This window comes from Panthera tigris, chromosome B3 (genome assembly GCF_018350195.1).
Source record: "Panthera tigris isolate Pti1 chromosome B3, P.tigris_Pti1_mat1.1, whole genome shotgun sequence".
Classification (NCBI taxonomy): domain Eukaryota; kingdom Metazoa; phylum Chordata; class Mammalia; order Carnivora; family Felidae; genus Panthera; species Panthera tigris.
Window position 1 is genome coordinate 140999496 of NC_056665.1, and position 23527 is coordinate 141023022.

At 60.5% G+C, this 23527-nt stretch overlaps 1 protein-coding gene across 3 annotated transcripts in view; it reads right to left on the bottom strand.

Annotated features, from left to right (window-relative positions):
• CCDC85C (coiled-coil domain containing 85C) overlaps nt 1-23527 on the bottom strand; it is a 78349-nt gene that overhangs the window by 8093 nt on the left and 46729 nt on the right. Inside the window, exons 2-4 of one of the 3 annotated variants that reach the window (XM_042990508.1) lie at nt 10233-10282; nt 4140-4178; nt 673-780 (exon numbers count right to left, since the gene is read on the bottom strand). In XM_042990508.1, coding sequence (XP_042846442.1) covers nt 673-780; nt 4140-4178; nt 10233-10282 — 197 coding nt within the window. The remainder of the gene's footprint in view (nt 1-672; nt 781-4139; nt 4179-10232; nt 10283-23527) is intronic. The other 2 variants (XM_042990510.1, XM_042990509.1) reach the window with 2 other exon arrangements.

Consider the following 23527-nt stretch of genomic DNA (forward strand, 5'->3'; position numbering starts at 1 on the left):
CGTTGGCCCGCAGGGAGCGGTCCCGACTAGCCACCCGCATCCCGGAGAGCTGGCCCCACGCCGCGCCCCCCTCCCGCACTCGGGGCAGCCCAGAGCCCAGGACCGCCCTGGAGGACCCAGGGTGAACTAGCGCCCGGCACAAACCGGAGCTCCTCCCCGACGCTCGGTCACAAAGCCTGGGTAGCGACTACCCATCGCATGCACTGCCGCCCCGGCCCAAGCCCCGGCCAGGCACCCTTCCCCGCCCACCGGAGCCGAGAAGTGACAGGTGCCCTGCACCCGGGGCCTGGGCAGCTGCTCGCAGGGCCTCCAGACGCGGCCCCTCGCCGCCCCAACATCGCTCGGGCTCGGCCGCCATCTCTAACCACCTCGCGGGGCCCGCACAAGCCTCCGAGGGCCACGAGCCCAGACCCCTGGCTGGCAGAGGGCGGGGGGAAGGAAGGGGACGGAGGGCCACTCAGGCAGAGCCCCAGCTCTGACCCATCGCCCTCGCCTGACCTGGATGCTGCTCAGGCCGGAGACGAGGGTCCCAGTCCCAGGTGCGGTCACGGACCGTCCACTGGCCCGGGCAGGTCGACAGACAGGCAGAGCCTCACCCCTGCACTGGAACGTGGATTCTGGAGGCACCGGGTCCACACGTGAAAAGTGCGACTCCGGGGAAGGGGCACTTACGTTCTGCAGGGAGTCCTGGTAGGAAGGCGGCAGGCTCGCCAGCTGGGATTCCGAGTGGTACGGGGAGAAGCCCTTCCGCAGAGTCCGGAACTCTCCAGAGCCTGCCTGCTGCGGGGGGGAGGGGGACAGGTTAGAGGGGCCCAAGGACTGTGCCCCGTGAAGACTTGGCCCTCCCGCCCCCACACAGTGGTCTGCACCCTCCCTCCCCTCTCCCTGCCTCACTGCCATCAGCGGGAGCCCTTGTCACCAGCCTCCCTGCTCACGTGTTGGGGCCACGAGGCAGGGGGCTCCGTGTCGCTCCCCGGGTCGTGCTGTATCAATGCGGCTTGAACACAATAAATGAGGAAATGAGTGCGTGGCACCCCCACCCCCGGCCCTCCTTCCTCTGCTCCAGCCTCCTGCACTTGCCCAGCCCAGCCTGGGGAACACCGTCTCCGGCCCCTGGGGCCCGCATCCACCGGAAGGCCCTCCCACCTCCCACGCCTGAGCCTGTCACTCTGTTCTGCTCAGTGCTCGCCCTCAGCCTCTGCTATAGGACAGGAGCTCCCAAATGTAGTTCCTGCGTCTCACCCCTCTGTATCCACAGGAATCAGTGCATGCTTAGGAAGGAGGGAGGGAGAGGTGGAGGAGTGAGTGAGTGAGTGAATGAATGAATGAACACATATTTGGCCTTAGGTGATTTTCCTCAAGGCCAAGCAAATGCCCCCCAGAGGCTGGGGGCTGTGATCCGCAGAGGGAGGGGATCCGGGGGTCCCGCTCAATCCAACACAGGCCCTCTGGTCCAGCTGAGCACAAGCCCCTCCATCACTAAGAGCCTGGGCTGGCGTTTCTGGCCCAGACACCTGTTTCTACTTCAAAGGAACTGAGGGCACGCTGTTGGGCAGATAAAACAGAGAATGTCCCGTATATCAACAGGTGCCCAGTTACCCAAACAGATCCTGGAGGGGAGGAGGCCAGAGCAGGGGCAGGTGAGCCAGATGGCACAGCAACCACATCTGGGGGTCCCTCCTCCTGCTCACCAGCCCCCCTCTGCTGGCTCGGGAGGGACCCACATGCAGCCTGTTCCCCTCCTGCCAATTGCTGGACACAGACCGCAATTCTCATGGGTCTCCAGCCTCACCAGCTCCATGTTCTGCCCTCCCATCCCCATCAGATCCCCCAGGTCAGACCCCCCCAGGTCTCAGGGGGCCAGCTCAGGGGCACACAGCAGTGCCCTGTAAGCGTCTGTGGGACTAGAATAAAAACCCAATTAAGGCAGATGCCCCGCGGAGGCCGCCAGAGCAAACATCAGAAAGCAGATCTGAGCAGTCACCCACCAGATTACCACCACCCACCCCAGGCACCTTGGCCAGGACCAGAGACAACTATTCCCATGGCCTCCAGGAAGACCTCAGTGTAAACAAAGGTTACCAAGAGGCACAGAGGGGAGAGAAGTGGCGGCCCACCCTCCATGGTGGCCCCTGAAGTGTAGCACGGTGTCACCAGAACCCTTAAAATGTGACTGCCACGTCCCCTGATTATGGCCAACCCTTGGCTGAACCAGAGGTGGGTGGCCCAGCGAGGGGTCCGATCTAGCGGAGCCCCTCTGCCACCTGACACCAAAATGACAAAGACTCTGCCCCCTCGCCCCCCCAGCAGGGGGACTCCCCCTCATCAGGGCACCTGTGCCTCTCGGGCTCGCCCACCCTGGGCAGGGGGGTCAACCTTCACTCAAAGGCAAAACTCCCAACCAATTATTTTCCTGACCAGGTGACAGTTACCAACTCGTCTCCAATGGACAGTACGTTCTAACCCCAGTCACGCTGAACACCACACCCAGTGCCACCAGGCTCTCACCAGGCCCCCTGCCACCATTCTGCAGGAGCACGCCCCGCCCGCCTGGCCAGGCTGCTGAAAGAGCCCAGGCGTAAGACTCAGTGCAGCTCACACACTGACATTTATTTGGCCACACGGCCAGGGATGTGAGCCACCACTCTCTCCCAGTAGTCCCTGGGACCAGGCCGGCTGGACGCTGCCTGTCCTTCCCCAAAGGACCGTCTAGAACCTCATCTGGGCCTCGTCTCCCCCTTGTCCACACCTCCTCTGGTGCTAGACCAAATGGGTTCAGAAGGAACTCCCGTGTTGGTACTGAGAACACCGGTTTATGTAGCCCCCTCCCTCCCCCCGGATCATTTCCTCGGGAGGACATGTATGTACAAGGGGGTGGGAGGGAGTGTTTTTAATTAGCACATGCAATCCCCACCCCTGCCTTCAGTGATCATCTATAGATATTTGTGCGTCCACAGAACTTTATTAGCGACCCACCAAGCTGGCGGGGGAAAGACACACGATCTCTCGTTAGGGGCAATGGGACTAATGACACATCAAAATGAGGGACCATAACGGCACTTCAATCCGAATGAAAAATCCTGGGATGTGCCTGTTGGTGCCCAAGAATGAAATCCTTAGGTTTTCATCGCCTAGGGGACGCGGAGCTGAAATGGCCTTGTGGGTTGGCTGGGCCTGTTCAGGGTGGTTCAGGAAGCGGGGACAGGATGCCTGCCCTCCTATGGGATAGGATCCCAAACGAAGGTCCCTCAGGACCCAGGGAGAAAGGATCTGCCACACAGAGTGGGCGGGGCTCCCACATCCTTAAAGGGCACATGGAGTGCAAACAGGTTTGCCCCTTCCAGCCAGGGGGGGACACCCGGGAGGCCACGCCCCTGCCCCCCTCCCTCCGCCCCTCCGCCGAGTCCGCTGGCGTGAACTCGGGCTACCCCAGCCCCTCTGGGCCCCCGCGGGCATGCAGCGAGCTCCCCAGCCATTGCCCGCCGGGGGGCTCCGGGGAGCACCGTCGGAGGGCTCCTCCTGGAGCAGAAAAGGGCCACAGCAGGATGCAAAGGGAGGACCCCGCCCACGTGCCCCTCCCTGGGCAGCAGCTGTGTATGGGCTGGCCCAGAGCAGCTGTCACCCCTCCCACCTGCTGCCCAAAGGACTCCGGTCCCCGAGGGACCGTCTGCTGCAGCACCTACTGCGTGCACCCGGCAGGGCTGTGTTCGGGCAGCACCTACTGCGTGCACCCGGCAGGGACGCAGTGTCCACCGTGCGAAGCCAGGACCGGGAGGTGGGGCCTCAAGGGTGAACGCTGACAAAGGGGCGTCCGGAGAGCACTGGGACTACAAATGCCAGCTGGGTGGATGCGGTGGCAGCTCAGTGAGCACGGCCTGCGTGGGGCCCCGCGGAGGCCGCTGCCCCGTGGCTCTCTGCTGCCGTTCGGCAAAGCTGGACACCAATGCCAGCTCGGGAAGGGCAGACCCCAGGAAGAATCTAGAGGCAGAACCGGGGCACCTGGGGGTGGTGAGCTCCCAGGAGGTGCCAGGAGGGTGCCAGGGCCGGGGGAGACCCGGAGGAGACAGGACAGCACACAGCACTCAAAACAGCCCCCACCACAGACACCACTGCAAACACGTCCCGCCAGGCGGTTCTACCTGAAACCAGCTTCTCGGGCGGCCGCAGGGGCGGGGCGGCTGCAAGGGAAGAGGAGCGGTGTCACCCAGGAAAGGCCACCCCTCGGCCCCCCCTCCCCTGGTCCCTCGGTAGCCCAAAGGTGCCGGGGCCTCGGCCGGGCCGGGGTGGGCACCTCGGAGCCCCCACGTTCTTGGAAAGCCCCATGTTTACAAGGGCTGCCCGAGCACCCGGCCCGCTCTCAGCCCTCTCGGGGCTCACACCAGGCCCCTGCGCTGGCCTCGAGGCGCCCCGAGATGCCAGCCCGCCGGCTGGGAGGGGCGGGGGGGTGACCATCGAGGCCCCTCACACGGGCATGCTGGTACAACCGTCCGGCCACACTTGTCTTCTCGGTTTCCCCTTTAATTTCAACAGAACTCCTTTGCAGGCCATTAAGAAGAAAGCAGCGGCTCCGTGGCTGGGGGCCCAGACGGTTCTTCCTAACTGGTGCTCAGATCAGGCAGCGGAGGCCCCACGCGTGGCGAATGTATGGTTACTATTACTCACCCACTGCTGGCACCGCGTCCCTACTCCCCATGCAATGTCAGACCCCAAATCCCAGGTTTCAAACTCTAGCGTGTGGCTGATGGCAGAACACCCAGACGGTCTCATCCGCCACAGTGACCATCGGCCCCTTCCTTACAGGTCCCCTCGGCAATAAGGTGAGTGAGAGTGAGGGACAGGCCTCGGGATCTCCCCAAGACGGGGTGGGGGGCTTTGGGGAGGGGAACGGATTTGCAAAATCCAAATCCCACCGCAGCTGGGTGAGTATGAGCAGCCCATCAGTGTTCCAGGTCTCTGCTGCTTGCAGGTAAATCGGGGTCACGAAGGGCACTCGGCTGCTGGATGGCCCACGACTCTTTCCACTGGCCAGCCCTAGTCCTCAGTGCTTTGCGGGATTTGCCCTTTAATCCTGGGGCGGCCACCATCAGTGTCCCCATTGTACAGACGAGAAAACCGAGGCACAGAGAGGTTAAGCCCCTGGCCCAACGCCCCCCAGCTGGTAAGCGGCACTTTGACGACTTGAACCAGTCCCTCTAGCCCTACAGTCCTGGGCTTGGCCTTGACGGTCACCCAGCCTGTGGCTCACAGTGGACAGCGATTAAGCCTCAGGCATAGAGGGAACAGAGGTGGTATTCCTAGCCTCCTTCTGCCCATATTGCTAGACAGACCATCTGCTCAGATGCTAGAAAGGTTTCCTCCCTGGTTGAAGGAGAGGCTGGACCGGTTCTGAGGTTCTGCTAAAGAAGTAGCTAAAGCCCTCCAGAGATCCAGAAAGCACACCATTCACAAGGGAGGGAGCAGGATGTGACCACCATGCCTCAAGCAGGGACAGCCCAGGGCCCGTCAACCAGCAGCGACCTGTCCCAGAAGGCACCACCAAAGAAACACTGGAGGCCAGCGTCTCTGGACAGCTTGGGCAAGGGAACGGGCCACTCAGGACGACAGGTCTTCCCCGGGGACTCAGAACACAGCACTGAGGCCTCAGCACAGGCTTAGAGGGTGGCAGACTGTTCCGCTGTCCCCCGGCCCATATGGTTCCAAACTCAGACAAAGGCCAGAAAGGAGCAGTTCATACGGGGACGGGCCAGGCCCAGCCAGGTGGGCACAAGTCTACCACAGACCTTGAACATCCCAGGTCCCTGAGAGCAGGAAAAAGAGAGAAGGGCAGGCAGTGCCCGGCAGGCAGTGGGCATCACCGTCATCCCTGCCTCACAGGTAAGGAACCCGAAGCATCAGGATGTAACGCATCATGCCTAAAGCCACAGAGCAGGTGAGTGCTGGGGCATCATTTGAACTCCAATTCCTCTAGAGCCCAAACCCACTTCTTCATACCATCAGGCCAATGACACCATTGCTGCAGGCTAGATTGTGTCCCCCCCAGGTTCGTACGTTGACCCCGTGCCCCTAGAACCATGAGATAGCACACTTCTGTTGCTGAAGCTACCCGGTCTATGCCTCTTTGTTACAGCGGCCCCAGGACACTGATACAGTCACTCAGGCCCGGACGCCCTCCTCCACCCAGGCCTCAGCTTCCCCATCTGCGCTTGGTGTAAGTCCTGGGGTCACTTCTAACCTGAGTGGTTCAGGCGACCCTGCGTGGCGTGGCAGGATAGAGAAAGGGCAGGCACAGGGGTGAGGAGGAGGGAGGCGGGCCTGGACCGCGGCCTCCATCCCCAGGATGGCTGCCCACTTGTCCCGTGTGACATCAGCCCGAACGTCACTGGCTCTTTTGTAAAGCTGGCTTCTGGGCGAACACGGAGGCTTACATTTATCAGCCCAGCAGGGGGATTAAGCGAGGGAACCGAGAGCCGAGGCCCCGGCATCAGTGACAGCCGCCCCCACCCCAGCCCGGCCGGGCACAGAATCCACAGGAAAAGGAATCATGTGTACGGGGGTTCGAGATGAATCATCGCAGAGGAGGCAGCTGTGTTGACGGAATTTTAAAGCCGACACGAGAAAGAAAATACGAACTGCAATACGGTAATTTAGTCTGTGAACACTCTGGCACATTTTTAATTAAAGCTATTTTGGAGTTAAATAGAGGCCATGAGGGGAGGGGAGGGGAGAGGCGGGGGCAGTGGGAAGCGGAGGCCGCAGAGGCCCAGACCCCAGAGCCACGTCCCCTTAAGATGGTTCAAAGAGGAACAGCACTTTCTCCTGCTTTTCGCCGAAACGGCAGGTGCCGGACTTTCCTGCGGTTCCCGTGCGGTTTGATCTCAACGACAAGGCTTAAGTGCCAGAATCATAAAATCTGACAAGCCCAAGCTCACGAGACCCAGGCCAGAAGCCCACCCGTGGCAGGAAGGAATCTCTCTCTCCAAGATTCCCAAATGTGGGCATCCATCACGTGACTGCCTCCAAAGATGACCAGCTCACTACACCTCATGAAGCAGCTCGTCCTTGGTTCGGCAAGAGCCAGCCTCAGCCTCCCCTCTTGCCCCAGGACTCTGGGTGGGTGGGTGGCCAGGGGCTCCCCGAGATGTATCCACCTGGTCCAGCTGAGCTAGGCCCCGGAGATGCAGATGTGACCGGTCAGACCCAGCAGCCAGTCCCTGAGTCGCCGACAGCCCGGCAGGGGTGGGGGGCAGGCTCCCCAAGAGAGGGTCGCGACAGCCTAGCGGCAAGGGAGGGCGGCTCACAGGGCTGAGAGCTCAGACTAAGGACCGAGCCCCCTGGGGGTGGTTGGGGAGGGAGGCTGTCGGGAGGGGGCCGTGCCTGAACCCCTCCTTCCCTGGACTCTCTTAGAACGAGGCCAGTACTCCCATCGTGGGCCTTGTCCCACCTGGGGGGCTCTCCCCGCCTCTGCCGTCCTCCTCCGGCAGCCTCCTCATGCACATGAGTCCTGCTAGCTGAACAAGGAGGTGGTCAGGCCCGTGCCTCGTCACCCCCGAACCCCTAGGGCCATGCACAGCAGGTCACCAACTATACACGAACTATACACGAAGCCCATTTCACAGGTGAGCAAACCGAATGGTGCCATCTGAGCTGCCCCAGGAATCCAAAAGCAAATGAGGTCTGAGTTGTCACTAGGAAGCTGACAGCAGGCCTGGGGGGGGGGGGGGGGAGAGGGGGGGCGGCTGTCTCACTGTCTCTGTCTGTCTCTCATCTCTCCTGCAAGGCTCAGAACAGCAGTGCCCTCCTCTGCAGTGAGATGACCAACCCACCCTCGGGGCCAAGCTCTGGTGACAGCAGGTGGGAGGGCAGCAGGAGCCCCGGCCGTGACCCTGGAGACGTTCTGCCAGTGGCTCCTGGGTGTCGTTGCTGACCGTAGGTTGAGGCCCAACCGTTTTGCCACAATAAGGGGTCAAGGACACACAGCGCACTGGTGGAGGAGGGCCGAGGCCCCAGCACCACGTGGCTGACATTGGATGCTTGGGACGCTGGATGCTGAGTCCCCGGCACTGTCCCTCTACTAGCAGTAAGCCAGGCAAAGCTCATTCTTGTCCCTAAATCTCAGTCTAACTGCCTGCAGCCAGCGAGCCTGGATCCCAGCGAGGGTCTGCAAGCCCCCATCTTTGGGTATCTTTGCTTGGCCCAGGCGTGGGCACCAGTGGAGGACGGACAGAGCCCTACTGCTGCTGCCTCCAGGCCAAGGCCCCAGGTATGACCCCTGGGAGCAGGTCCGAGCAGGCTTGGGGGTGGGAGAGTGGGGGGCGGGCAGAGCCAACCACTGCTCAGGCGTCTGCTGTCCCCCTGCTGCCCAGACACAGAGCCCCTGACAACCTCCAACTCTGCACATGTGGGCACGGGGCCAACGCGCACAGCCATCCGGGGCCTCCCTTGTGACAGCAGGGGCGCCCCCAGGGAGAAAGGACTAGAAGGGACCCCTACTTCAGGTCCCGAGTGTGTGCACATCTCCCCCAAGTCCACAGCCAGACCCACCACTGGGAATCGGGGTATATTCTCCCAGTGGGACAATGTGGCCCCGGGGTCGGGGACACTCCTGTGTTTGTGGGAAAGGGACCACAAGCAATGCCCGGTTGGACCACAGAACCACATCGCAAACAGCATCCTGAATTCGGGGCCTGGGCTCTCAACGTGTTCCTCCAAGGGAACAATGAAACAGAGGACAGTCAGGCTGGGACAGACTCACGAGGCCACTGACCCGAAGCTTCGGGTCCAGATCGTGGTCCCGGCCTTCGTTCTGCCGTCCAGTGGGCACCTGCCCACGGCAAAGGTCCCCGAGCCTTAAATCTGCCCCTCCCCAACCCCCAATTCTCCCAGCATCACTTCTGCCTACAGCTCCTGCAGCCCAGACCACATACCCTCCTTATCAACCCCCACCTCAGGCCCACTCAGAATGCAAGGTGCCCCAGCAACCACCCCCCCCCCCGCCCCCCGGGCCAGGTGAGACCCTAGCCCCGCCCCACCTGAGGAGGCAAAGAAGCCAACAGGTCTTGTGGCCAAGCCCTTCTGCCACACAGCACCTGAACCATATAGAGAGTTACCAAACCAGCCCTGCAATTCAGTGCCTGGTGACATACCACAGCATGGGTGCGGTGGCCCTGGCGGTGTGGACAAGTGAGTCCTGCTAGGCTGTGGGACTGCCCACACAGCCCACGTGGGGGTGAGGCGTGGCACGGCCGTGGTGGGAGCTGTCCTGCGTGCCGGGGCCGTGAGCCTCCCAGCAGCCACCCAACGGGCAGAGAGGGGGCCTCGGGCTTCCCGAGCGGGACAGTGGCACCAAGCCTGCTGGTCGCCTAGCAACGGGGCCGGGCAGCTGAGCCCTCCCCGGGATTGGTTCCCAGAGAAACGCTCTGGGCATTCTGGCCAACTCTTACGGGCTGGGGGCATGGCAGGGGAGGGGGAGGGGAGAGTAAGCCAAGGATGGGGACAAGGGAGAGAGAGGCTGGAGCGGCTGCCCAAGCCAGGTGGCCCCCGGGACCCCACACGGGGCTGACCACAGCCTCCCGTCCCTGTCCCCACCCACGGCAGAGAAGGCCCCCGTCCTGGCAGTCACCACCCTGCTCCGCTCCAGCCGTCCTCAGCAGGAGCAGAGCCGTGTGCACCCCTGCACTGGTTGTCACCCTGCCCGGCCTCCCCGCTGTGCTGTCCTCATCCTCCAGCCTCTAACCTGCCCTCCCTGTGCCGGGGACGAGCTGGTGATAAGACAGCCTCATCTGCCTGTGGGCGGAGGGCGGACCCCGGCCGGGAAAGGAATAAGGGCGGCAGGAGCAGGGAGGTTTCCATGCGGGAGAGAGTGGGGGTGTGCCTGCCCCCTCTCCGGCCTCGATCTGCCCATCCGAGGGGCAAAGCGGCCCCTTCTTCAGCAATTGCACAGTGCACACCAACTCTGGGACAGGCCTAGGGCTGACCCGAGGAGCTCACAGACTCCTGGGGACAGCAGGGAGAGGCTGTGATGGGAGACACCCCAAAGGCCGTGGCGCAAGGGTTAGGTCCGTGACCCCCAAGTTCCAGGGGGTGACTCCGGACGGCAGTGGGGGCAGGTGGGTGGCTATAAGCCCCAGGTAGGCTGGGACATGGGTGGGCACTGGAGCGGTGGGGTGGGGGGTGGGGGTGGGGGCCCCTCGAGAGCAGTGCCCCCCGCTGTCTACCACCCCCAGTCAGCTTACCTGTGCGAGGGCCTTGGTCTCCAGCTGCCTGATGTAGGTGGACGAGGGATCTGTAACGACACAAGTAGGGAGCATCTTAGTCATCAGACTCGGTCTCCGGTGAGAGTCACACCCCCGATCGGAGGCCCTGATGGGACCCTCACAGCCAAGGGGCAGCACACAGCGGGGTATGGGGTCCAGGGAGCCCCGTCCCCGGCACAGTGGGGAAACTGAGGCCCCTGAGGCGTCCGGGACTCCTCCGCTCCACCCTGCCTGACACACAGGAACTTCGGGAGGCGCACGTACTGTGGGCGAGCCACCAGCTTTCCTGGAGGACGCTGCCGACGAGAGCAGTCAGCGGCCGCGCCCTGGGCCAAGCCAGGGACACGCTCCCCAACCGTGCACCCCCAGTTTCCGAAAGCGGCAGGGGGTGAAAGCCACCCTCCCTCACCACCCTCACACGTTTTACAGTCACATCAGAAAGGCAGATAAATTGCCCAGTCCTGCCTCCCAGAGCCCTGGTCCTGCCTCCCCATCAGGCTAGAAATCAGCCCCACCAGCAGAGGACAGAAGCGCTAACCAAGTCACCCCGGGCCAGGCTGGGGTGAGGGAGCCTGCCGAGGTGGAAGCCGAGGGCAACCCAGAGCACAGGGGCCAGGAGCGGGCCGCGGGACACACGGCAGGGAGGGTCAGGGCAGGGCAGGCAAGGGGACGCCACCATCACGGCAGGTGCAGCTGTGCAGGTGGAAAGACAGGTCACCCGGTAAGGGACAGGCTCCGTGCTTCCTGTCCACATGAGCACCGCACCGGGGTTCACGCGGCCCGGACACCAGCCTACACCCCGTCCACCGGGCCAGTCACTCACTGCTCCTCCTGCCCTCAACAGGACACCCGGGCTCCCCAGCCCTTTATCTCAGAAGTCACCATGGGGCGCCTGGGTGGCTCAGTCGGTTAAGCATCCGACTTCAGCTCAGGTCGTGATCTCATAGTTCATGGGTTCGAGCCCCAAGTCGGGCTCTGTGATGACAGCTCAGAGCCTGGATCCTGCTTCAGATTCTGTGTCTCCCTCTACTCTCTGCCCCTCCCCTGCTCATTCTCTCTCTCTCTCTCTCTCTCAAAAATAAATAATAAAGATTTAAAGAATAAAAAAAAAGAAAAGCCACCAGAGAAGCCACCGGACCCTCAGCCAAAGCCACCTCTCTATAGCACTGCCTTGGGAGGTGGACCCTGCGGGACTCATAACACACCTGTGCTGTGGGACAAGCTGGACCATTGGGCCACCTAGGGAAAATGAAGCATCTGCCCCCCGCACACAGCCAGCACTACCCGATGAGCCCCTGGGTGATATGGATATCATGCCCGCCCCCCCCCACTCATGCTCAGCTGGCGGTCCCCTCCCCAGAAGGCCAGAACCTCCCTCCGCTGGGGCTGGGGCTCGGCCCAGGCCTTAAGAGCTCCAGCCCATCCATCAGCAAGGCCACCAAGGCCACACTCTGAGGCTACCCCCAGCTACGGGAGGCACTCTGCACACAGAGGTGCCCCCTCTGCCCAGTGACCTGCCTGCTGGGGGGCACTATGGGCAGGGCCTTCGGGAGCTCCGCCCACACAGCCCTGGCCTGTGCCCAGGAGCATCAGCCCAGCCCGGGAGCAGGAATGGGGGGGATGGCCGGGCCCACCCACTAACCCCTGAGAAATGACACAACAGGCCCCTCCCACCCCGAGTCAGCACCACTCAGCTCCCAGGAATGCGGGGCCTGCTGGAGAGGGAGGAGGGCGGCTCCCCCGCAGGCCTGCCGCCCTCACCCTCAGGGATGGCACTGGGGAGCCCCCTGTGGGGGGCTGCCCCCCACACCACCTCACCACCCCCCAGCCCTGCAGAGCTCCTTGACGGCCAGGAAATCAAGGCTCTGAGTTGAAGTGGTTTGTTCACGGCACAACTCAGGGCAGCAGCAGAGGTGGGACGGGAGCCCGGGGCGGAGGGTGTCCCCAAGGGCCTCCCCGTTAGGACCCCATGTGCATGCCCTATGCCTGCCCCCCAGCCTCAGTTTATTCTCAGTCAGCCAGGACGGACAGACACTTCCCACATCACACCCAAGCAAACAGGCCTGATGGGAAAGGCCTCAGGGTGTGCCGGGCCCCTCTGGGCAGGGGGAGGCAGAGGGGGTGCAGCTGGGGCTCCCCACCTCTTCGTGTCCTCTGCGTGCTGTTGGCAGGAGGGTTCCCTGGGACCCCAGCCGGGGAATCGGACACACGCTGCAGAGATCTCCCAGCTCTCTCGTCTCGCCCTTTAAGACAAGGAGACCCAAGTAACTAGCCGAGCCCTGTGTGGCCTCCCTCTGGGTGGGGTCGGTGGGGGAGGGAAGACCCACCCCGGGGGTGCCACCCGGCAGCCCCACCACCATCTGGCGAGGGCCCAACAGGCATCCGCCCCACTTTGCAGATTCGAAGGCCGAGGGGAGCGGCGTCCCCCGCTGCGGGCGGGTGAGCAGGGGAGCCCAGGGCCCGGGCTGCCAGACCCTCTCCCCACCGCCCGGGGCCCACGACCCCAAGCGTCTGGCTGCTGTGAGCTGAGAGCACAGCACCGTAAGGAGGAGCTGGCACGCGTCCCAGAAAGAAGACGTGATTCTTGGTCAAGCCTCTCTCCTGGACCCTCCGCGACCGCCTCATTCTCGGGCACGGCGGCGAGCCGGCCCCCCCTGCTCACCGCGGCCCCCACCGGGGGCAGCACTGCCAGGCACAGCCCTGAACTCAGGAGGGGACCAGTCACCTGCACGCCACCAGGGGCCTGCCCTGCCCTCCACGAGCCATCGGGAAGTGGGCACATTTCCGCCCCGGTTTCCTGGTATAGGGGTGGTTCTGTCTCCCTCTGCCAATTTCTAGGGGTCCGCCAGGAGCTCCTAGCATTCCCTTTTTTTTTTTTTAAGTTTATTCATCTTTTTTGAGAGAGAGAGAGCATGCGAGAGCGAGCGGGGGAGGGACAGAGAGGGAGAGAATCCCAAGCAGGCTCCATGCTGTCAGCGCACAGCCCGACGCGGGGCTCGAACTCACGAACCCTGAGATCGTGACCTGAGCCGAAAGCAGGAATCCGGCGTGAACGACTGAGCCACCCAGGTGCCCCTAGCACTGCCCCTCTTGGTCAGACCACAGCCAGAGTCACGGACTGGGAAGGAGTCAGCAGATGTGCCGACCGAGCCTCAGCGCCCTCTCTGGACTGAGGGCGGGCCGGACACACACCACTGTTCCTGCCCGAGCAAGCCAATCCTTCGGCCACGGCCGGGTCCAGCCCGCACCTCCCAGCATGGCAGCGAGGAAAAGAGAGCGGGGACAGAGCCGGCACCAGGAGAAGGGACACAGGCAAGGCCACAAATGACCCAACAACGCCCCAGCCCCCCCCCCCACCCGCTGCTGCCAGGAGCAGACCTCAGGGCCCACGGGCCACAGCACACAGGCCACACGGGGGCACAGACCCGGCGCTGCCCCCACTCAGCCCACCATTGAGGTTTGCCCCAAACCCCACGCAGCTGCAGAGAACAGAGTATCCTTCAGACCACCAGGGTCTGCTGGGCTTTTCCTTCTCATTCCTAGAGCACAACAGGGGAGGTCTCAAAACATTTTAAATCATCTGATGCGTCCGATGGAATCTATCCTCAAGAGTTCGTTCTGATTATGAGGAATGCAGACCGTGGGTGACAGTGGCCAGAAATGGAAACAACCATTTGTCCAATGACAGCAGAGAGCCATGCCCTGTCATTCAAACGACGCGCTGAAGAAGGATGTCTCTCCTCGACAGTATGGAAAACCCTTTACCCCGCCCCCCCCCCCCCGGTGGAAAGAACTGGACGTAAAAAGGTGCACACAGTTGCTCCTGTGCGTAAAAATATCGATGCAAGGAAATAAATTCAGGAGGGAGGTACGTGGGGACATCGACGGTGGTGCTCACATACGGGGACAAGTGACTATTTATCCACACCACTCGTTGTTAATTTTCAAATAATCTACTTCCAGAAGAGGGAGAAATCTTTCTTCTATTAAAAAAAAAAGAGAGAGAGAAAGGATTAAATTCTCACACCAGCATCTTGCAGAGCCACCCACGGACATCACAGAAGCAGAAGGGTGGCCAGGAGGATGGCCAATCAGCGCCCCCTCTGCCCACCTCTCCTGGCTCTGGTCTGGGGGCCGTTCCTGAGGCCTGAGTCTGCCCCCTCCCCCACCCCACCTCACCCCGCCCTCCCCCCCCCACCCCCCCCGAGTTTAAGAGGATTCGAGGCTGCCTCGGCCACATTCAATCCCATCCCCACACTCAGCTCCCCAGACCAGGCTCTGCTCCCTGCCAGGGGCCCAGGAGCCAGACATCTGGTTGCCCATGGGTCAGAGCAGGTGTCCTGCAGCAGGAAGAGTGGCAGCAAGGTGGACCTTCTGGAACAGGGGAGGGAGACCCCGGAGGGCCGGGCTCCCTGGGAGGATGATCCTTCCCAGCAGCCTTGGGCAACTCGTGATCCCGCTGGGCGCCTCTGAGCCCCAGCCTCTCGGAGATGAGTGTGTAATTAAATTAATCCCAGGGTTTGCAGTGGTGAGAAACAGAGCCCCAAGGGAGGGATGCGTCATTTCCCGGCTCGGCTGTTTGTGGGGAAAATGAGAGGTGACTACTGAAGGGACCCCTGGGGCTGGGCTGGCCAGTGTGTCCCCTCAGACCTCTGCAGGCTGCTCCCAGGCCTCACCGGACCAATTCTGGAGGATTCACAATGCAGCTTCTATCTGGGGGCCGGTGGGGGGGGGGGGTGTGGTGGCGGCAAGGGAGAGGGGCCTGCGATATTCTTGCTTCTGGGAGCTAGAGCGTTGGCCCTCGCCCCGGCCTCCTTGCAGATCCCGTGTTCCCGGGAGAACATGGAGGGTCATGCAGCCCGCGGACGGGAGGGTCTCATGGAGCCCACAGGGTCTGCAAGATCCCCTCACGGGTACAGACCACGAGTCCACCCCTGCCTTCTCAGAGGGCGGGTCTGGCGACACATCACATCCCCCCCTCCTGGCCAGGTACCCTCCCCAGCCTCCCCTCTAGTCCGAATGGTAAAAATCTGAGGGGCACCGGGGTGGCTCAGTCGGTTGAGCATCCCACTTTGGCTCAGGTCATGATCTCACGGTTCGTGGGTTCGAGCCCCACCTCGGGCTCTGTGCTGAGAGCTCGGAGCCTGCAGTCTGCTTCAGATTCTCTCTCTCCCTCTCTCTCTGCCCCTACCCTGCTCACACTCGGTCTCGCAAAAAATAAATAAACATTAAAAAAAAATTAAAAAAAAAAAAAAAAAGAATTTGGGAGCCAGAGTCCACATCCAATCATCCCTGTAAACCCTCGTCACCAACTCAGCCCCAGGCACATAGCAGGCCCTTGGGAAAAGTCTAAACACCTGCCAGCTGGTCAGTTCTCCACCCTACAAGGTCCCACTGGCAGGAGCTCCAATGCAAAGCACTCAGCCTGAGACCATGTGTGACACAGCACCCACACCCCACACAGGACACCCCAGGAAGACCCAGAAGCAGAGCATCCAAGGTGCTAAGAGCAAGTGTCCCTCCAAATCTCATCCAACAGCAACGGCCGGCCACACCGCGAGCTTACGTCTGAGTGTGGGTGCGGCGGGCGTTCAAGTACACGCGGGGTGTGTGGGAGGTGATCCCAGGGAGCCCAGGTACGGGAGTCGGGAGGTGAGGCGGGAAACAGAAGGAGCCGATGAAGCTGGTGTCAATCTGCCCGGGGGGGTCTCAGAGTTACCCCCTGCCCCAGGGCTCGCTGCTGGGGGCAGCTCGCGGGGGACAGGTGCTGATGCCCCAGCGCTGCCCACCCGGAGAGCTACAGGCACCAGCAGGTGAAGTGGGCAGTGCACACAGAAGCAGTAAGTGCCACGGGGATCTGGGCAGAGTGCCAACAGTGTCTGTCACAGCTCAGGAGAAAGTACGATCTTCCCCCTCTGCCTAGGAAGGAGTGGGGGCTGGGGGGGGTGTGCACAATGACACACAGTGACACATGGGGCCTGACTCTCCAGCTGCTTCCCTTCCCAACCCTGCCCCCCTCCCAGCCGCCTCCCGCGGAGCGGGGTCCCCACGAGGTCTCGGGGACAGGCAGGCTTGGTGGCAGGCCATTCGTTAGCAGGAGACCGGGCCGCACCCGCCTTGGGCCTCCTCCGTGGGGGTGGCTGACATTTCCACACCGCCGCTCAGTTGATGACATTCCCTTCTCCTTCCACTTCATTAAGATGGGCCGGCACCGGGGCCTGTGGCTCCATCGGGGCAGAAGGGCCTCATCAAACGCCAGCACATCGCCGTTCCGGGCGTCCGGCCCTCTGCCCCAGAGGGTGGACCCGGCTCCCGAGAGAGAGCACATCTGCTCTCCCGTGGACCTGGCTTCTCGGCTTCTCTCCCTTCTCCCCAGCCAGGACTCCGCCCCAAGGGACAGCAAGCGCCTACCACTACCTGTAGGTCGGGGCTTGGAAATCAAAACCGGGGGGCCAGGCCTGGAAGATGCCCCCAACGTGCAGATGAGGTAACTGAGGCTCAGGGAGATGAAGTGAGATTCGTAGACCACGCACGGCCGGAGCGGCCTCCTCCGGTTCAGTGCAGCCCCGGGCTCTAGACGGAAGCAGAGGCCACCCTTCCTGCAGCGCCCGGCCCCCGCTGGCCAGTGCTCAGTCCCCGAGGGGCCTCTGCCCCACCCTGTCCCGCCCACAGGCCAGATCAGCAGGTCTTGGAGCTGCACGGCCCTGCCGCCCTCACGTCTGACACATCGCACTCCCGGTCCCCTCCAACAGCACCTGGAAATGGTCCATCTCCTTAAGGGACCCGGGAGATGTTCTAACCCCAGGCTCACCTACTTCCTGAACGCTGGGCCTCTGCTGGACAGAAGCCTCTGGAATGTTGAAGGCTCCCGACGTAGGTGAGGAGACACGAGAAGCTGTTTCCTGACCTCAGTGCAGTGCGCCCACTCAAACCCTCCCAGGGACCCTGCCAGGAGGGCAGCAGAAAGCCTGTCCTATAGAGGAGAAGAAGGATGCTCACAGAGTGACCGGGTCTGCCCAAGCTCACAAAGCCAGGCACCAGCAGGACCAACAGCCATGCATGCTCGTCCAAGGGCATGGTCCCCTTTCTCAGAGGGTCCCCCAGCCTAACGGAGGGGGCAAAGACTGAACAGGTATATACAGCCTGGGGGGGAGAGGGCAGGGAGAAATCAGGGGCTCCTTCCTGAAGGAGGCGGCATCTGAGCTGAGCCCTGGGCTGAGATGAAAGCAAGCAGAGCTGATAGGCAGGCAAGTGAAGTGGGGATGGAAGGCAAGTCTGAGCAGGGCACAGCGTGAGCAAAGGCACAGAAGCGAGACCATGGCAGGCAGGTTGGGGAGCACCTGAGCTGCTCAAAGGCCATCAGTATCTGCTTCCTGGCACACACCGCAGCCCGGAGAGGCGCAGGCTGAATGTGAGACAGGTATTACTTATGGATGAAGGCGAGAGGACTGAGGGAGGCATATCGGGGGGAACATCGGGTTCCTGTGAGGACGCCTCTGAGCCGTGGCAGCACTGAGCCAGGCTGGGCACCTTGGCCCCTGCCGCTCCCTCCTCTGCCTGGTTGCCCACCTGAGCTGCCGGGCAGGTGAGCAGGGGGGCCCGGGCCAAGGCCACTAGCCACAAGCTCAGCAGTGACTCCCAGAGCCCCAGGAGTGGGACAGGGTTCTCACATCCACGCAGGGCATTGAGAACGGCACCTTCTTCCCATTCACACACTGAACTTCTACTAGGTTAGAGCAGGTGCCGGGCAAAACCCCCAGCGTCACCCCATGTGATCCTCATGCCAAGCTGATGAGACGGGTCCTGTCATTACTAGCCCTGTTTAGTGGAGAGGAGCCTGAGCCTCAGAGAGGTTAAGTATCAAGTCCAAAGTCACACAGTGAGAACACTGCCCCGCAGCCTCTGTGCCAACAGGCTGGCACCCAGCCCCTCCCACTCCACCTCCATGCCAAGACAGGCAGGATCACGGAAACCTTAACTCAAGAGATGAAACGGAATGGCCACAATCGGAGCCCCACCCTCTCCATCCTGAGCCCACAGAGGAAAGAAAATTAACTGGCGCTGAGAAAAACAAATAATTGCGTTAATGAAAACTGGGACCTGTCCCTGCTGGCCATTCAGCCTCTCCCAAGACACATGGCTGCCCTGTTGCTCGCTGTCTGCCCCTCTGCATGCTCTTGCACCGCTCTGGGGACCCTTGTGGATCAGCACCCTGTCTACCCAGGGCCTCAAGGGTGCCTGGCGCTTAATTCCAGAAAAGCCACATGGCTTCCAAGCCCGGACCGCAATCTCGAGGGAGCAGCCAAACAGGAAGCTGTGTCCAAGTTGGCTGATTCAGAACGTGCCCGGCTTGGATCCGCCTGGTCGCCTCTGGTATTCTCAAACCAAACACTCAGACTCGTTTCTCCATCTACTACTTAGAAAGCCTGGCAAGTCCATTTGAAACGGTGTCATTGTTTCCAGCCAGAGGAGAAGAGGAAAAAGAGAATTCCCCTCCTGTTAATTTCACTCCCAGAAATTAACCTGTATGTGCAGGTGTGGGTGAGGGCACTGTCCAAGTCTCCGCCCCACCAACCTTGACTTCACTGTGAATGATTGGAAATCATCCATAAAGGCCAAGAACCAAAGTCTACCCGGCTGCCTGGCAAGGACACCTAGCCACACCGGGGCCAGTGGCTCTCAGCATGGCGGCGTGGACACTCCCCAGGGACTCTTTAATATCTGCTATCTTCCTCCGTGAGATCAACTGCATTGAACTCTAGGGCAGGTCCCTGGACGTCCACATGCATTTTAGATGTCCTCCAGGTGATTTTAACACATATGCGAGGCTGGGAACCCCTGATCTATGCTGAGCAGTGACTGTTCCAACCATCCGCCTCTCCGGCTCCACCTGTGAGGAGCCCCTAGCCCATCCAGCCAAAGTGCAGGGATTTTGCTGAGGCTGAGGTATGCAGGACTTAGGTCTGAAATGGGCTTGGGGTGGGGAAAGATAACATTTACTGAGCCCCGAAATATATGTGGCAAGCCCCCTTGGTAGCAAAAAGGGGGGACGTAGACTACTTTCGGGAGAAAGGAGGGGGGTTGTTTTTCTCATTAGATGTCAGTCAGGTCTCTATTGAGCGCCAGGCCCTGCGTAATGGAACCAGCCGTCCTTCAGAAGACGCAGGAACAGCGGGGAGGCATTGGCGGCGGCAGGACACCAGGAGACTCCAGCCATGTGCTGAGGTGGGAACGTGTGGCCAAAGAAGCAGGCTCAGGAAAGTGGGAAAACCTAGGTGTGGTGGGGCCATCAGACCCAGGGGATCCCTGTTCCCAGACACACGGGAGCCGGAGGTGAGGCAAAGAGGTCTGACGTCTCAGCAAGCACTTCACCCTACACATGAGAAGCAGTGGTGGGGCTCAAAGGCTCGGGAGGCAGCATCACGTCTGCACAGGCTTCACTGACTCAGTGAAAACAAGAATAAATTATCACGAGCCAGGTGGTGGGATTGCTGGGGTGGTGAGAGCCCAGAGAAGAGAGCTCCGTGTGGAACGGACTCCACGGAAAGATGCCGAAGCCACGTGGAGGGGGCAGACTGGGACCCAGAGAAGCTCGCACACCTGGCACGTGGCCCACGTGGCATCCTGTGCCTGTGGGGTAGAGACGGAGTATTTTGTGAACAGAGTTGCAGCAGCTGACTGGCCATCGTCTAGAACAAAATTTGATCCCAACCTCACACCGCACACAGAAAGCAGTTCCAACGGGGACAGAGCGTTCTACGTGAAAAGGCAAACTTGAAATCGAGGCTTTTCTGAGACGTGCTACAACATGAATGACCCTTACAACTTCATGCCACGGGAAAGAAGCCTTCACAAAAGACCACATACTGTAGGCTCGCATTTGTATGAAACACCCAGAACAGGCAAATTTATAGAGACGGAAAGTAGATCAGCAGTTGCCAGGGGCCAAGGGGAAGAAAGATTGGGGAGTGACAGCTAATGGGTACAGTCTCTTTCCAGGGTGATGAAAAGGCTCTGGAATCCATTTTCATAGTTGTGTAACTCTGTGAATATACTCAAAAACACACTACACTGATTTACATATAAACCAGGAGAATTTTGTCTCAATGCAGCAGTTATAAAAATGAACCACCGCAGCTTTCAGGTACCAAGGCTTTCTCACTCAAGAGACAAAAAGAGGGGCGCCCGGGTGGCTCAGTCGATTAAGCGCCCGACTTCGGCTCAGGCCATGATCTCACAGCTTGTGAGTTCGAGTCCTGCGTCGGGCTCTGTGCTGACAGCTGGGAGCCTGGAGCCTGCTTCGGATTCTGTGTGTCCCTTTCTCCACCCTTCCCCTGCTCATGCTCTCACTCGCTCGCTCTCTCTCTCTCTCCCTCAAAAATAAATAAACACAATGGGGTGCCTGGGTGGCTCAGTCGGTTAAGCGTCCGACTTCGGCTCAGGTCACGATCTCACGGTCTGTGAGTTCGAGCCCCACGTCGGGCTCTGTGCTGACTGCTCAGAGCCTGGAGCCTGTTTCAGATTCTGTGTCTCCCTCTCTCTCTGCCCCTCCCCCGTTCATGCTCTGTCTCTCTCTGTCTCAAAAATAAATAAACGTTTAAAAAAAAAATTTAAAAAAAGTAATAAAATAAATAAATAAATAAACACTAAAAAAAAGTTTTTTTTAAAGAAAAGAAAGAAAAAAGGACAAACCATAAAGGGAAAGCCTGTCAAACCCCGTTGTGTGAACATTACAACCTTGCCCAACAGCAAACGACAGATCTGTGGGCACAGTTACAAGACCAGCTGCCATCGGGGAAGTGCCGTGTTCAAGTCCCGCCCCAGAATGGACAGAGGGTCACACGGAATACACACAGGACTCCTATAAATCAATAAGGAAATACGTGAGTACGGGCACAGGCTCCATGGAAGGTGAGTCACAGACGGAAATGTGCAAGAAGACGCCCGCTGCGTGCGTCATCAGGGAAATGCAAATTAAGACAATGAGATGCCACTTCAGTTACTGGACTGGCAGAAAGCGTGAAGGGGTAAGTTGGTGTGATGGCAAGTGCGTAAGAACCGGGGAGCACGGGGTGCCCACTGGGGCATCTGGCGCAGCTTCCTGCCCTATACAAGGTGTGCACGCCCTCAAGGAGCCCAGGCACAGCTGTGCGAGGAGACACGTACAAGAACGCGTCCGCAGCACTGGCCACGGCAGCGAAAAATAGGACACCACCACAGCATCCCCTTGGAAGACAGGATGGTCTGTAGTTTTGACCAAACAACGAAACAGGAGAGGTAGAAATGAAAGGAGATAACTAAACGTCCTCAGATGACTGGGGACAGGTCTCAAAAACACAGCGGGCGCAGGTAGCTGGTGGACACACACAGATACAACGTCGTGCAGACAAAGGGGCATCATTACACGTCGTTTCCGGATATACGACCTACCAGAGAAGCAAAACGCTATACGCAGGAGAATGATGAGCACCGAGTTTCAGGCTGAAGGTCTCTCGGGGCGGGGGATTGGGGGGCAGGGTGGGGGGGGGTTGGGTGGAGACACGGCGCACCCCATCTCTACCTATAACACTTTATTACGTAAGAGGAAAGGCTCTGAGCCTAACGTGCGTTATTGTTGACGATCTGATGAGAGTAGGCAGCGGAATAAATAGTTGTTTCCTTACTGTCCAAGCTTGTTGCTTTTTATAGAATTCCTAACAAAAAAATAATGCTTTTTACGTAAAAGGAAAAGAAGAACAGCACAACGCACCCTCCAGAAGAGACACTGGAGACTCCTGATGGCAGAAGGCCCCCTCCGTGGCCCCCGGGTACCAGGCTGCCCGTGGTAGACTTACAATGGGCAGTGGACTCCTTGGGGCCACCCTCTCCCGACGGGTGCAGTCCAACCGCGGCGGGTCAAGAGCCCCCCGAGGAGAGGAGGGGTCCGCAGGATGGAGAGGCTGCCAGAGGCGAGGTCACCTTCCTGCCAACAGTTAGGGGACAAGAGCAAGCCCCTTCCTGCCCTACATGCTCTGTGACCTTGGACAAGCCCCTTCCTTGGGGAACGGAGAAATGGGGGTGGGAGTCCCAAATGACCCAGACAGCTCTGAGGGCAGGACAGGGACGCTGGAACCCCAGCAAGACAGCGTCCCTGCAATTAGGTGGGGCAGTGAGGACCCGCCCAGTTAGAAATGACAGACTTGGTGTGGGGACAGCAAAGTAAACTTCCTGTTTCACGTAAAACCCATGGCACAGTGACTACGGACCAAAGGATCACCCACAAGGCCCAAGGCCTGCTTAAAGGCGCCACCGCCCCCCAAAAGTCCTGGGGAGGGCGCACTCCTCTGGCCGCAGGAGGGCCCAGCCCCTTCCCCGCCCAGGGATCTCCAGGCAAGAGGACAGACCTGGAGGTGGCAATGCCAACAACAGAAGCCACCAGCACGTGGCAGCCGTCAAGGTTCCTGCAGGAAGGGGCAGTGTGGGGTAGAGAAGGAACGTTGTCAAGGGCCCCAGCAGCACGGTCCATGTAACCAGAAGCCTCAGTTTCCCCACGTGGCGTCACAAGCGACTTGTTCTGGATGAAGATCTCAGCCTCGGCTAGGGCAATGCACTCAGCAGACTACCGGCCCCACAAAGATGCCCACACCTTAACCCCCAGAGCCTGCGAACACACGATCTCACACGGCTGCAGGGACGAAAGAGGAACACAAGAAGGGGGTCAGCCCGGACCGTCCAGGTGGGCCCAACCTGATCTCGCCAGTGTTTAACACTGGAGAGCCTGGGGGCGCCTGGGTGGCCCAATCGGTTAAGCCCCTGACTCTTGGTTTCAGGTCATGATCTCATGGTTTGTGGGTTCAAGCCCCATGTGGGGTTCTGCGCTGAGAGTGTGGAGCCTGCTCGGGATTCTCTCTCTCTGTCTCTCTCCGTCTAACCCTCCCCAGCATGCTTGTGTGCACTCTCTCTCTCTCCCTGTCTCTCAAAAATAAATAAACATTAAAAAAAAAAAAAAAAAGTGATAGAAACCAACCTCTGGGAAGCTGCCGTGAGGTCTAAGAAAGACAGCAGCTCTGAAAGCCCCAGGCACTTAGTAGGCACTCAGTAAAACCACCCCATCCCCCCCACTGCCCACCGTCTAATGGCATGACCTTGATGGGAAGGAATGGCCCGCCAAGGGCACGCCCGCGTCTGCGCTCAGCCCGAGGAGACAGCGGCGCACGCCGGGCCTGTGACGTCAGGCCACACTCACCTCCACTGGCTCACCCGGGCCCCCAGCACCTGCCTCCTTTTCACTCTCT